The sequence below is a fragment of the Punica granatum genome, chromosome 4 (assembly GCF_007655135.1).
Source record: "Punica granatum isolate Tunisia-2019 chromosome 4, ASM765513v2, whole genome shotgun sequence".
NCBI lineage: Eukaryota > Viridiplantae > Streptophyta > Magnoliopsida > Myrtales > Lythraceae > Punica > Punica granatum.
In genome coordinates this window covers 17,294,406-17,309,172 of record NC_045130.1, presented here as the reverse complement: position 1 = coordinate 17,309,172, position 14,767 = coordinate 17,294,406, and the positions used below count along the sequence as shown (strand labels likewise).

The following is a 14,767-nucleotide window of genomic DNA, read 5'->3' as shown; positions in this document are numbered from 1 at the left end:
TAGATAAATGACTTGCTAATTTCCTGAAAGTAGTTTATTTTCGGCATTTGGCCAAACTGATGACAGTCACTTCCTCGTGCTTGGACCGATTCATGTGGTAACCGTTGGCGGAATGCATTGAACATAACTGCCCCCGTTATTAGACCGGGAAGCCACCTGATCCTAATTAAGGTCATTAACATATTCCAACAACTACATTGTCCTCGGTTAGGGTCGAGGTGGGCTTGGATGTGCCACCTTGATCAGGATTATTGCAACCTTTTAGCCGATCAAGCAGTAAATTGCCACTGGCAGTCGGGCAAACTTATTAGAGGATTTCTGTGCAATAGCAAGGGGCCTACAACACCCTTAATGGGTTCCCCTAATCTATTTCGCTTTTTTTTTTTTCGATTACAATAGGATGCTCATGACCTATTACAAGAAAATGAAAATGAAATCTAAATAAATGAATACGGTAGTCCCAATGATAAGAATCGAACCTAGAACCTCTAGGTTACCAGGCGAGAGTGTTAGCCACTGAACTACACTTTCTTTCTCTCACGTATCGCTTTCATCGAAAATCAATTTGAACAAACAAACAGTAATTTGATCTCACTGCAAATGATCAAAATATTATTGCATTTAATAAAAAGATTGTCTATTCAGGGCCGAAGAACTTCAAGCACAATGATAGGATTCCAACATACGTTTCTCAAAAGAGCCACAAGTTACAAAGTGAAGTTAGAAGGTTTGGATCCTTGGCTTGTTTGATTTCAAAGTGTGATTTTAAAATTCACACTTTAACTTAATTCTACCCATAACAAAACTAAATAACTCATGCAAAGTTAAAGGGTGAACCCCATTTATACCACTCTTTTTTCCACAACAAAACAAAATAACTCATACAAAGTCAAATGACGAACTCCATATATAATCATTTATACCACTCTTTTTCAAAATCAAAATCTGATTTTAAAATCATACTTTGAAACCAAATGCTGAATTGTTTCTATATATTCAAATCAAAATCCGAACAGTTCAGATTTGTACAGTTGTATAATGAGAATCTTGTGCATGCTTAATGTATTCCTTAACCTCGAAGTCAAGAAATGAGGAAAATTGATCAGATTCTCACCAACGATCAGTTGAGGGCAAAATTGTGCGAACTATTTCATCAACATTGTATGGCAAAGGTGAGAAAATACGATTAAAATCGACGCTAGGTTAGGAGCATGATCATTTAAACCAAGGTGTCATCTCTTAGAAATACTACAACTGAATTGGTATAGCTTAGGCGCTTGAGATCACATTTTTGTTCAACGTTTGTATTTGAAAAAGAAAAATATATATGAATATCTCAACTGAAACATTCATTACTAGTTCGGATTAGTACATATAATTGGACCAGTTCAGGAGTATGGTGTATGATATTAAACACAAAGAGAACTTGTATACAAATTTTTAATGACTAAAAGTTCCAAAAAAAAGGAAAATTTGTCAGTGAACTTTCCATAAATTGTTAGAGTGGTAAGTTATCGTGTTTACGTTCGAGTAAGGAGAAATATGCAAACAATCATGCTACACTTAATGAAAGCAGAACTAAGCCACCAAACAAGTACGTAGACCAAAAAAAGAAAAAGAAAAAGAAAAAGAAAAATGAACGAGACCAAATAAGAACACTGAAAGGACTGCCTGTTCTTGGCTTTCAGGGGAATATCGAACTGTCCTGTGATACCTATCGGGGCTCAAGTTCAACTCCGAGACTGTAGAAGTAGGTACGAGAACTATGATTTTACAGAATAGAATTCTGACTTCGTAGACAGCGGATATGTGGTCATTGTATTCAAACTTATAAAATATGTACGTCAAATAAGGGATGTTGAGCTCAACAGAGCTGCTTTACTGGACCTATGTAATCTTTGCATTTAGTTCCGATAAATTAGTTGTTTGTTGATTAATTCCGACACCTCATAAGTTTTCATTGCACATAGATCCAATGAAAGAAATGAAGAAGCCATAATCCTGAAGCATAACGAATGGAAATAATCCACTTCCAGTCTAACGCAAGTTATGACTTCTCAATCGAGCAAACCCAAGCTGTCCCACCTCAGCAGTCTCTCAATTTCAAAAACTGAGGTTCAGTTTAATAGTTCAGATGAGATGCATTTGTCTCATGGCCTGCTATTTTCCACGGCTGAATGGTTGACAATATAGTCCTGAGGAGCTTAAATAAAAAGAATAAAACCGAAAAGAAATCTCAATAAGATTAGATAGCACTTATGCGAGAAATAGATTTATGGAAACATGCTAATAGATGACAGGGGACTGAATGAGCGGCTGCTTTCCTTGAGGGTTGCAGATGTCGTGGTCGGGCTACTTTGTATCTGGAACAGTTTGGGCTGTCATGCTGGTGAGCCAGATGAAGCATTAGGTTTGATCTTCTGCAACAACCAGGAGAAGATTCAGTTTATGCCAAGACTATGGCCAAATGTGATCCAGCATCTAATGTTGTCCATATACACCGGACATAGTTTTTGGGCATAAAGTCTGCAATGGAAACTTTCAAGAGTATCAGTGCAAGGATTGTTTGCTCAGCTCTTAATCAGTGACTGCAAGATTTAATCAATATATGACGATTGATCTTATAATTGATGACAATTTATACGTGTAATGATTTTAACAGATGACACAGGGAGTGAAGAACCTCCTAAACAAAGCTCAGCAAGGGAGCCAACCGCTCACTAACTTGCTCAAACACTCCCCCCATTCACTGCTCAGATAATAGATCCAGAGGCATGTTCCTCCCCGTCGCCTTTATATTCATCGACGGCTCCGGCGATTCCTTTCTTTTCTTAGAAGACGTGATGGAAAATTATCTGATGTTCCAGGGGCCAATGCTTTCATGCATATCGTAATTGTTTCTTTGCCGTGATTTATAACACATGAATTTTTCCCTGCTGGACTGACTTGGCTGATATATTAAAGTGCATTAAATATCGTTCCAACGAAAAAGGAAGACATGATCGGTCGATGTATATATATTGTATGTACATACCTAATCAATCAACTCAATTTTCTCCATCGTTGGTCACAGTCCCCATGGAGATACAATCGATTCGACGTACACAGTAGTTCTTTCATTTGGATCATCGTAATGTGCTATGGTCTTCCTTGTATGGATATTATTCCTAACATTGAACTCCACCACTTGTTTCACATCCTTCTCCATTACCATTCCTCCAAGGCCTCGGCATGTCAAGTAACCGACCGGTCTCAAGAAGTTTGTCCCGCAAGGAACCTTCAATATGTGCACGTTAGTCCAGGACTTTGCTACTCCATACTGCTTCATCAACCAGACCCTGACCTCTCGGGAGTTCCGTACTGAGCTCATCACCACGATGCTCAGGCAACCGTCTAGCATCCCGACCTCAAAGTGGTCCTCCCTCCTGAGCATGTCGGGCAGCAAGGGCACCTCCCTGATCCACGGAAACAAATATCAACTGATTAAGGAATTTCATTACAGAACAGTCGATATCTGACAAACCATAGGAGTCATAGAACCGAGTAAATTTAACTAATGTTCTCTGATAAACCAAAACCGATAAACAATTCGAGTCCTCAGTGCTTTGAATGATATATATTTGTTCGAGACCGGTTGACCATAAGGGCGTGAACAAATAGATAACCCAGACTGCAAGAACTGTTACTGGATCCTCAGCAAATTAACTGGTCATCACTTCAAGTCCTCCTTCACAGCATCGAAGCACACCAGCAACTTCGAGTCATCAAAAACAGAATCCGTGACGACCCAGTGAGGGCACCCATTGACCGTAGGTCCGCTAGAGAAAGCGCCTGATGGCCAGTAAGGCAATGGGAAGCCACCCGTATCACTGTTTGTCCAAGAGTTCCTCCTATAGGAGAATATAAGGGGATGGGCACCCCCACGGCCCTTGTCTGGAAATAGGACTACCACCGCCTTGTAATCTTCGCTTGCTCTATCATATGCGAGACCAGAGAGGATTTTGGCATTGCGGAGCATGTCGGGACAGAATCCTGTTATCCTCCTGGATGATTTGGTAAATGGGTTCCACAATGCGAATTCCGACTCGGCACTCCTAATGAGCAACAGGCCATTGCACGAGCCAAATATCGCAGGCTTAAAAGTCACGTCCGGTCTATTCATGCTATCAAGGCTCAAAAACCCATGCTCCCCATTACCGTCGATGGTGCAGAGGGAGAAATTGTCATGGTGACCAAATTGGCGAGGCGACCTGCTGATCCTTGCGTGCTTCCAGAGGACCGAAATTCCGGTAGCCGAAGCGTGTCTCCGGAGGAAGGCGGGATCGGAGATCAGAGAACGCCACTGCTTTGAGACGAACTGTAGCCGAACGAGAGACTTGATGGGAACTCTCCGAAGTATATCTTCGATGAGGCCGAATTCGTCAATAACAACTCCTGTAGCACACTGCTCTTGCTGTTCTTCCATGTCCGATGTGTTCGTGAAGACTTCTGATGTAGTCTTCATAGCTGTGAGCAAAACCCTAGAGACATGTGTTTATATATATATATATATATATATATTTCGGTAGGTTCCTAGCAATATATTTTAAATATGGCAAATAATATAATATATGTCCGAAGAAAATATAATTTCTAAGTTTATTTGGAAGGAAAGATATTCTCTCATCTTATCATTATATCTATATATCTATATCTATATCTATATACCTATATAGCTATATGGTGTATATCTATATACCTACATATACATAATGAAATTTTCTCGATTTTTTCAGTGTACTTAGAACAACAATTTTTTTTTTAATTTTTTAATTGATATGTTTATATATAGATAGATATGATTTGTGAAACCATTCATTATTTTCTCTATTTTTATAAAGAAATAATTTTTAAATTTCTCATTTAAATTGTTTAAAACATAGAAATATAATTTTTTGGACCGACTATTATTTTCTCAAATTTTGAAATTTTTATAAATAATAAATTTTTAAATTTTTTTAACATGAAAATATAAATTTAAGGACCAGTCATCATGTTCTCAATTTTTTTGAATATTTTTAAATATAAAATATTTTATATAGATGGTCTCTCAATATTCGGATTGCTGAGTGAAATTTTCTTTATTTTTTGAATATTTTAAAATATAAAAATATTTTATGTAGATGGCCTATCAATGCTCGGACTGCTGAATGGAATTTTCTCGATTTTTTTAGGTTAAATTTTTAATTCTTTAAAATACATAGATATAGTTTTGACTGTTCCCAATTGATATGCAGTTGTAGGATGTTCTGAAAGCCAACTCAAATAACAATTTTTTGGGAACAGTCAAAACATCCTACATATCAATTGGGGTACTTCATATTCATCGACGTCTATCTAGAGCTAATCTAGGAAACAGTCCGATGCCGACAAGAAGAACTATCAAGGAGGCGCACGAGCATTTTGTAGGCTATATGCGAAAGTTTGAAATTCTTTAGATATAAAATGTTACCGCTCGGCCACTCTGTGTGTAACTAGGCCTCAGTATAAGCCGGAAGAGGGGTAGTTCGAGACGAGCTTGTCGAACGCTAATACCACTACAACAGAAGTACGGTACAATGCCTGATCCCCTACGAGACTTGCCCTTATACCTAAATTACCCATAGATAACATAGAAGGAATGCTCCAGTTCTCGGAGAACAAAGAAGCCACCGGGATAAGCAGCTTCGTCCAAACCGATTACAACGGAGAATGATTAAAGAGCTTGCAGTCACAACATGCTCCAAGCAAAGACTGATGAAACGATAAAAGAGTGAACTTTCTCACACCCACCCAAGTCTCTTAGTCCGTATGGGCATGCTCCCTGGAGGGAATCCGACGAGTAGACTGCAAAAGCTCAGCTTTCTTCCCGGGTCAAATATCAGAGAGAAGGGCGGAGCATGGCTGTAAGGAATAACCAATGGGGAGGCAAAGGGAGTGAGTTTCTTCCCCAAAGCAACCAACTTTGCAGCAGAGAGATCAAGATGGTCTGATTCCTGGAGAACCTTGCAGGGTCTTAAAGTGGCAGACAGACTCGACTCATTTCCACTTCAGGCAAAGAGACGGACTTGTGTCTGTGGAAAAGAAGAGGCTCATAGGGCTTAACTTGTCAATCGTGCAATCAAAAAACAGAATCTGAGGTTATGAAACTGATTAGGATAGAACATAGTTAACATATCACTGATGTTATGTCACCACAGTTGCTTAATTAAGCTCCTGAACTGTTTGGCTATGGTTATTTCAAACACCTCATGCTCGATACAATTGCGAAGAATTGCTTTCATCTGGAAAGCACTTTACATCGGACTTTGCATCGCCACGAGAAACAGAATATGAAGTCGGTGAGATAGATTGAGACATCCTCGATATGAGAATGTAGGAGGATATATATGGGGGTTCTTTTCAGAAGAAACTGATGGAATGTCATAGGCGACTGCCCGTGCAACCTCCATTGGTCCATCAAGGTGCACGTTTTCGTTGCCAAATCCTTTGGGCCACTCTTTAACAGAAACAGAGGGCTTAAATTTCAATGTGAAGAATGTATGTGTTCTTTATCGGTAGAAAATTGACTGAAGTTGTAAAATCACTCAGAAAGAGCTGCTCGGAAAAGAATATGATGTATCAGAATTCCGAGGCCAAACACTACAAAAGTTGAGTAGCTATTTGTTTCTCACCACCGGTTTCAATTGAGAAACCCAAAACAAGTTTCTGCACAAGCCAAACGGACCCTTTGACATGTTAACAGATCATAGTTCCAAACCAGAGTAAACCTGAATGAATGATCACTTGTGGGAAGATGCAGTAGATCAAGATAATTTTTAATTGCATTAATTTGAGGGTATTTATCGAGTAGCAATTCGCTACTCAAATTTTTTTTTGTGTGAACTCTGTTATTCGAAAGTCTAATTCGATCCCAACTAGTTCAGTCGAGCCAAATTGGCCCACTAAAGAGTAAAGCAATTCCAGCGTACAACCAAGTTTTGCTTAAGCGGAACTAACCTTGAAATGCTTGAACCAATCCACGTTGATTACTCAAGTAAATTTTAGTTATATACAAGATTGAGATCACAAACTAATCTTACCTCTCGCTCCACCCGCGACCAGCAAGCACGTCAATATAATCAAATCCCCCAAGCTCCATCCATTCAGTTCCATCGCCTGCCGTCACAGCTCGCTGATGAAAATCACCGTCGGAAACCAGACCGATTCCGCACTTTGCAAACAAAGATGGCCCAGAACTCTTCCTCTAGGGCTCGCATGTCCTTCGTCTAAGTGGTAATCCAAAGAGGCAATCAGGGACTAACCTCGCGGGCGTCGATCGAGACAAACTGCTGGGAGCTACGACCACAGTCGGTGCCGAAGGGATTTCTCCGGCGACAGACAGTCGGATTCCGTCCGACTTGTGCCGTTATAACAGTTCGGGGCGGATGGTGACTGATGAGAGGAAGGGGTAACGGGCGGAGCACGGAAAGGAAGACGAGAGTGAGAACGGCGAAAATTTCTGTACTCATCTAAAAGATGAAGTTCCGCTAATGCCCTTGCCTTTCTTCCAGATTTACCATGAAAGTCACCCTTGGTGGCTTCTCATCCGGGGGTACAAATGGAAGTTAAGGATAACTGAATGTTCTAACTGGATAGACTGGATATAATCCGGTGGACCGGAAAATTGGAGCCTTTTCCTATAGTTGGAAAATAGGATAGCATGTGGATAGATATCAATCAAATTGAATTATTTTCTTTTATATAGCCTATTCTAAATTCTTATTCATATTCTTTATTTTCCTTAATATTATTTTTCTTTTTCTTTGGTAAGGAATATTATTTTCTTTTTTCGGATAGATTTACATCGAGTGCCCTAGAAAAAGCTTTCGTCCAAACTCCAAAGTAGACTTCTCTTTTAAAATAATCTCCAAAAATAAACTTTACTATAATCTATTTTCCAAATTAAACTTGTGTTATTTTCCTACCTATTGGAGCGTTCTGCGCTCCGCGCACGAGCGAGATTAAAAATGACTTTAATTTTCTGAAATTGTGATTAACATTTGAATAAACACCAAGAATAACATTTAATAAATAGGATTTTTTACGGGTTAATCACGTAAAAAGTTACGACATTTGCTCAAATTTTTAATTCTGGCATGACATTTCGAAAATAACACAAAAAGTCACTTCTTTTTATTTTAATCTGAAATTTAGTACATAGTTAAATATTATGTCAGTTCTAACGGTGTTGACCAATATATTATGACAATGTTATTACATTGCTATCAATATTATATTATAAAATAATTCTTTTCATTATCATTGACCAATTTTCTATATGAAATATTCAATTATCTTATATCATTTATAATTAAGAACATTGCAAGTATGGGATGCACAACGCGGATTCGACATAGGAGTGGGCACGTAACTCTTTTTCTTTTTTTAGGTGTGCACCAAAATACCCATAAGCCTAACTGTTTCAATTAATCAATTCGAGCCGAGTAGGCACACTAAGGTTAATAATCATTCAATCATATTTTTTTCATTGATAAGACTCGAATCGGTGACTCTTTTTTTTTGTTACAAAAGAGGTCCAATTCCTAATACAATGAAAGAAAAATCATAAATAACTAATAAATGGGCACGGGTCGACTAGGTATCAAACTTGTGACCTCTAGGTCAATAAGTGAATCCGAAACCTGTTTAAGGGAAAAAACGTGGAATCACTCGAACTAATTGATATTTATTAACTATGACTTCTTTGAACCATCCCGATACCTGTTTAACTGTTATTTAGTACACTTGGAATGGAAAATCTAATTCAGGCTTAATCCATGGTACGTGGAAGGAATTGACTTGATTTAGCAAAACGTTTCGAGCTATAAAGAGATGGAATTCCATTTTAAGATTAAAACTCAAACTAGCAGAAGAATCCATACAAAAAATATAGCGCATTCTCAGGATCAATATCCTTTGTTGTCACTAACCGCAATAGGTTTATTTATCCCTATCTCTCTAACTGGTGATAACAGATCACTCCGTGTACGATCGACTCCTTACTATGGAATCGTCGAGCAGCCTGATAATAAGTAAGTCTGTATCCGATGTGAAAGAAACCAATGAATAACGGTAAGATTCTTAAGGAAAATAGAAGAATTATGGGAGCCACAACATCACTCGGTAGGTGAAGCTGGAGAAGATGATGAAGATACTGGCTTTCCTCGGCCCATCGTGAAGCCCCTGGTCCCGTCTGGCATTCTCGGGCCCTTAACGGTCAGTTTCGGGTGAGGTTCACACTGAATGCTGCTGTTTGGTTGTGGGATAGGAGTCAGCAAGCCCCGACCACTGTGGCTCAGGGCCCGCCCGCGTGCCTTGCCCCGACCTCTAGCACCCCATCCCTTCCTCAACCCAGTTGCGTTGTCTTCAGCCTGTCAGTAATTTCATAACTCGACACGTGAACATTCCACAGTTCAGGATTTCGATAAATTAGAGAACCGGAAAACGTTCCAAATTCTCTTGTTTTGAAACATTCTTTTAGATCTCTCTCCTGTTAAATTTGTTTCCCAGCAAAGCTCACATGACCGTTTTGAGTAATCTCTAAATTGAAAGGAATTTGACAGAGTGAGTTTCGGACTCAGTTCTCTGATTTTAAAAGCAGGACTGCAAGCAGTTACCAAGTTGAAGGGAAGACTTACATTGCTTTCAAGGGCACTGTCCGGGTTGCTTGGATGGAAATCATCGATAGAATCTAGAGCATCATCATCGTCGAGAAAGCAATCGAACTCGGATCTCCTACCCTTCAGGACAGACTTGGGCTGCACTTTTCATGTATCAGTACTTAATTATTCAAACAAGTAGCCGCCAACTTAGCACAGTAAGTCCTTATCTCAAAGCCAGAGCAGACATACCGAGCGCTTCAGCAGTAACCTCACTCGGAGCCCTTTTCTCCAGTTCCTTTCATCGTTTAATTTCTCAGCCTAGCGAAACAATCTCGTCTCAGAGCCAGCAAAAAGAAAGTCACTGTAAAATATATAGCTTCCTCGAGCTTACCGCTAGCTCAGCTGTCTCCGTGCTCCCGTATTCTACCAGGGCATGAAGCTGTGAACACCAAGCACATGGATAATCAATACCGAAAAGGATGTATTAATGCGACTCCCTTTCTGTTGGACTCACTCTAGATTGATAAATACTACCTTATTGCTGATAAAAAAGTCGCATCTTGAAAGGGACGAATTGGACTCTTGGGGATGGCATATTCGAATGTTCTTCACGCTATACAACCGCAGCATTTAACGACAGAGATTCAGTTGCTGGATAAAGTTAACTAAATAATTTGTACCCCAAATCACTTAAAGTTTTTTTTAACCTTCCAACTACAGAGAATATCTTCTCCAGGTTTTGGTGAGAGTGATCATCCGGCAAATTCTCCACGAGAACAGTACGATACTGCAAAACAGAAGAAAAAACTTTTGAGAGATCAATATCGGTCCATTGGTTTACTAAGATTAGGCGTCAAGCCACGGACCTGCAAATCCTCTCTCTCTTTCTCAGTGAAGGGGTGCTTGCGTCTAACTTTCTTGCTGTCACTGCTAACAACCTTCAAGAAGAGGATAAGTTAATGGGTATCAATAGCTGCACTGCATCCATGGCCTGTTAAGAATGGTCGTGGACAAGCCGAATCAACACTAACCAACTTTGAAGAGGATCGGAGTGCCTGAGCAAGCAAATGGGTATTGGTGGTGAGGGACTTGATTTTCTTCATGGTGGCAATGGCAGATATCGGAACTGTTGCCATTCGCAGGAATAGGCGGTCTTAGTAAAACCAAGAAGCAGCACGACAGAAAATCCGATCGCTTGTTCCAAACAAAGAATACTTACTATATCCTTCGGGATCTTTACTGATATGTTTGGACAGAGAATCATTCGCGAGCAAGCTCATGTCACTGAACAAATACTCCACCTAATTTCCACACGAGAAAAAGAAACAATTCCAAATTAAATCATTACATCTCTATCTGTAAAAAAATATCGAAGGCAAAATGCAAAATAATAGTTCACAAAATTTGGTTCGATGTGATATGACTGACAATTTTTAGTAATAACAGATAGATCTAAGTTGGAGAACAAACTCGGATTATATAAGTTCTTGTTAAGCATATGGATAAAATAAACACGAAACATCCTAAACATTAGCAGGGGAATTTATTCAACATGAACAACAATAAGGGCGACCCGGAGGGCACCTGTTTAACTATCTTCTGCTGGAGATGGTCGCCAAGGACGTTCCTCGAGCAGTTGGCCGGCACCGCTGTGCCGGCAGAGGCCCCTCCGTGGATCAAGAAGCCAGAGTCGGTGGTGTCCCCGACGAAGAGCCAGTCGGACCCACCGGTCTCACTGCTGAAGAACTGGAAGCAGGGGTAGTAGTAAGCTGAGAGATCGGGGAGGGTGGCCTGGGACGACCTCGGGACGAACTCGGGGGCCTGGGCGTTGAACTTGAAGGAGACGGCGCAGGTGGAGGTGTCCTTGATGGAGGAGCCCGTCTCCGAAATCCCTTGGTCCCTCTCGCAGGGCTGGGCTTGCGCCATTGTTGGAGGGGCTGCTATGCTTCCGGGAGGGAGAGAGGGAGGGAATGATGATGATGATGATGATGGCTTTCGTGAATTATGGCGTCGGCATTGTTCTCTCTTTCTTTTCCCTCTGGGGTGATGTTGTTAATGTTTCTTGTGGGGGAGGGGAAGGGGGGTTGGTTGGGTGCTTTGGCTTGCTCTCCTGAAGTGTAGTAACTGTGTGGACGTTGAACCCGCTTTTCCCGCGCAAATATGGACATCCTCTTCTTCAGTTGAATGTGTGTGTGTGAGAGAGAGAGAGAGGAGCGAAAATCTCTAATTAACACCTTCGTCAAGTTTTGTTTTCGATGCCTATTTGAGAACGGGACACACGCCATCGCTTAAGAATCAAGAGTTCTTAATTTCCGAGCAATTTAATTTTTATTCTTAAATTATCGTGTCTTTTTATTTAGATTCTCAACTATTTGTACTAGACTAGTGAAGTTTCTTTATAGTAACGAAAAGAAATTTGAGTTTTTAATGGGCTTACTAGGCCACGTTGATTTTGTTGAATATTGCACCCTTTAATATAAGAATGAATGTACAGCCGACCGTACAATCTTGGGATTGGTTGGATCAATAGTTGAAGATCCTGAGTTACTAAGGAGCCGTCCGATTAAAGGATGGTAAACCTTTTTCATACACAATCTGGTATTCATGTCACTGAATGATCAATTGCATTTAGATGACGAACAAATTCGAACCCGTAACGCGTCATCTTTCGGATCTCTGGCACCAAAAGAATATTTATACTTTTTGCATTAACTATAGGATTTGTAATTTATACATAACTGCATATCACAATTATAACCGACGATACCAGACATTAGGTTCTACTTAGGCTAGTGTTTGCCACAATAATTTTCCTGAAAATGTTATAATGCGTGAGAATTTGACAATGAGATTATCAGGTGAAGTTAAAAACCCCACGGATTTACCAATTAAATCAATAGGGGATGATGGCCCAGTTTGAAAGTTCACTTGGGCCTAGCTTACTCCGACTTGGGTGAGGGCTCCTATCGAAGAGGCCCAGGTTTGGCCCTTTTTATGATTACCTATCTTGTCGGTGCGTATTGAAACGCACTCCAATATTTTTATATCAGAGAGGGTCACGACAAGTAAAGCTTCCGAAAGAGGGTCTTAAAAATATTCAGCTGGTTTTTCTTATTCACGGTAAATTAGTAATAACCATTCCAAATAACTGTAACTGGGAACCCGTGGGATTGCTAGGGAATCGGTTTAATGTTTACAAATTACATATATTCTGATTAGGTGTTGCTCATCTAAGAGAGTGGATAATACCGACTCAATATTTGTTCAATATAGTGATGTTGGTCCTCGATTCAGACTTAAGAATTTCTAAATTCGATTTTCATCGATAAGACTTTTCATGACCAACGGTAACTCTTGAATTCAACTTAATCTATTGACTAAGTTTTTAGTTTTGGGTTGAGCCCTGATGTTCCTCCCCCCCTTTCTTCCTCCATTACACCAAATTCAATTTTTCGTCATAACAAATCATTACTATAAACTAAACCTGTTGTTGGTAGGATTAAGGAGGGGCGAGTGAGGTGCGCCCCCCCAAAAACCTCTTTTTTTTATAATTCAACAATTCTTTTTATTTTTGTTAAATTTAGGTCTATAAATATTTTTGTCAGTGTACCTACTTGATATTCATAAATCCACTATATTCGATCAATTTAGGCTCGAGCGTACACTAAGGGATTAACCTTTCCCGATTGTCAATTCTTTTCGATAACAAGACATGCCCCTTCTTTATAAAAAAGATCAACAATTTTTAATTTTATTATATTTATGTATATAAATATTTTTTCCCATGTGCACATTTGATATTCGGAAGTCCACTGCGTACAATCAATCTAGACTCAAGCGAGGTCGTTCACCCACTAAAGAATAAATCTCGCCCAATCATAAATTTTTTCCGATAGCAAGACTTGCACTTGTGGCATTGCCTAGGATAACAAGCGCCGACTCACCTAAATTTTTCAACATTTTGAGATTTTTATTAAATTTAGGTATATAACTTTTTTCGTGTGCACACTTGATATTCGAAAGTTCACTAGATCCAATAAATCTAAACTCGAGTGAGGCCGTTGACCCACTAAGGAATAAACTTCTCCATATTGTAAATTCTTTCCAATTGAAAGGCTCACCTAAAAATACTAAGGATAACAATGGTCGATTCACTTAAAAATAGCTCACATATCAAGTCGTTAGCTACTTAAGTAAGTAGCCTCTTTTTATTTCTAGTTTTTTTTATGCGTGTCACTTGATTTTTGAAAGTCTACTAGATCTAATTAATCTAGGTTCAAGGGAGATCGATCTACTTCCCAATCATGAAATTTATGATTTTTAGGTATACATAATATTCTCATTAATTTAAGTTATATTCTATATTAGTCTTTACACAAAACTATTATGATAAGCAAAAGTTTGATGAGAAATTTTTTCGACCTGCCACATCGTGCGGGTAGGATACCCTACTGTTTTACTAATTTTCAAACACTTAAGACGTTATAATTAGATGTTCTTGGGGTGAGAGGTGACCGTCCCTTCTAATGTTTGCATTCCTTTTTTTCTTAAGGACATTTTTGGTCCTTCACGATTGGTGGAATGTTTAATTTGTTCTTTTCATTTTATTTTTTTCTTCGATATAACTATTTAGAATTGTTGATGTGATAGATTCTCTTGCATGGTAATTTTAATGAATACATTTATTTATTTCTAATTTTTAATAAATAAAAATAATTCAGAAATTTTTTTAAAAAAAATTCATGATAGAAGAGGGTGAATGGTCTCGCTCCCTCTGCCCTCTCTTTATATTTGCTCATCCACTGGATTTGGGCGCCCATTTTCTCTTTGATCGAGTGAAGAGGAGGACAAATCCGATTGCGTGGCTTGTCATCGAGCCACCACCTCACAATCGAGGACGCTAGAGGTTGTAGTGACAAGCCACCGTTATCCCCTCCTCCCTTCATGATGGATTTTCTTCAATTACTTTTTGATTATTTGATATTAAAGATATATATATATATATATATATATATAAATTATGTAAATAGAGATGCACATGTGCACGAAATTAGCTGATACATCAGCAAATTCTTAACAGTTCGATTAATGGAGTAAATAAATTG

The 14,767-nt window shown here is 39.1% G+C and overlaps 3 protein-coding genes across 5 annotated transcripts; all 3 read right to left on the bottom strand.

Annotated features, from left to right (window-relative positions):
- Positions 1–1,874: 1,874 nt before the first annotated feature.
- On the bottom strand, positions 1,875–7,702 carry LOC116203240. Of its 3 annotated transcripts, none has more exons than XM_031534918.1 (3): positions 7,101–7,702; positions 3,035–3,455; positions 1,875–2,526 (listed from the first exon to the last, which is right to left on the bottom strand). In XM_031534918.1, the coding sequence occupies exons 1-2, from the start codon at positions 7,157–7,159 to the stop codon at positions 3,068–3,070; spliced, it is 447 nt and encodes a 148-aa protein (XP_031390778.1). In that variant the 5' UTR covers positions 7,160–7,702; the 3' UTR covers positions 1,875–2,526; positions 3,035–3,067. The 3 variants fall into 3 exon arrangements, 2 of the variants coding, with proteins under 2 accessions (XP_031390778.1, XP_031390777.1); XM_031534917.1 differs by having other exon boundaries at positions 1,875–2,420; positions 7,101–7,701; XR_004156230.1 differs by lacking the exons at positions 1,875–2,526; positions 3,035–3,455 and adding an exon at positions 5,441–6,092 and having other exon boundaries at positions 7,101–7,672.
- On the bottom strand, positions 3,462–4,734 carry LOC116203239 (putative F-box protein At3g17480). The gene has a single exon (XM_031534916.1). The coding sequence runs from the start codon at positions 4,502–4,504 to the stop codon at positions 3,713–3,715; it is 792 nt and encodes a 263-aa protein (XP_031390776.1). The 5' UTR covers positions 4,505–4,734; the 3' UTR covers positions 3,462–3,712.
- A 1,188-nt stretch (positions 7,703–8,890) lies between the features above and the next one.
- Positions 8,891–11,702, bottom strand: LOC116203238 (la-related protein 6C). Its single transcript, XM_031534915.1, has 10 exons — positions 11,247–11,702; positions 10,882–10,963; positions 10,694–10,788; positions 10,529–10,600; positions 10,370–10,449; positions 10,197–10,275; positions 10,054–10,101; positions 9,912–9,980; positions 9,699–9,818; positions 8,891–9,431 (listed from the first exon to the last, which is right to left on the bottom strand). Exons 1-10 carry the CDS (start codon positions 11,586–11,588, stop codon positions 9,177–9,179), a joined length of 1,242 nt encoding a protein of 413 aa, XP_031390775.1. The 5' UTR covers positions 11,589–11,702; the 3' UTR covers positions 8,891–9,176.
- Positions 11,703–14,767: the final 3,065 nt, after the last annotated feature.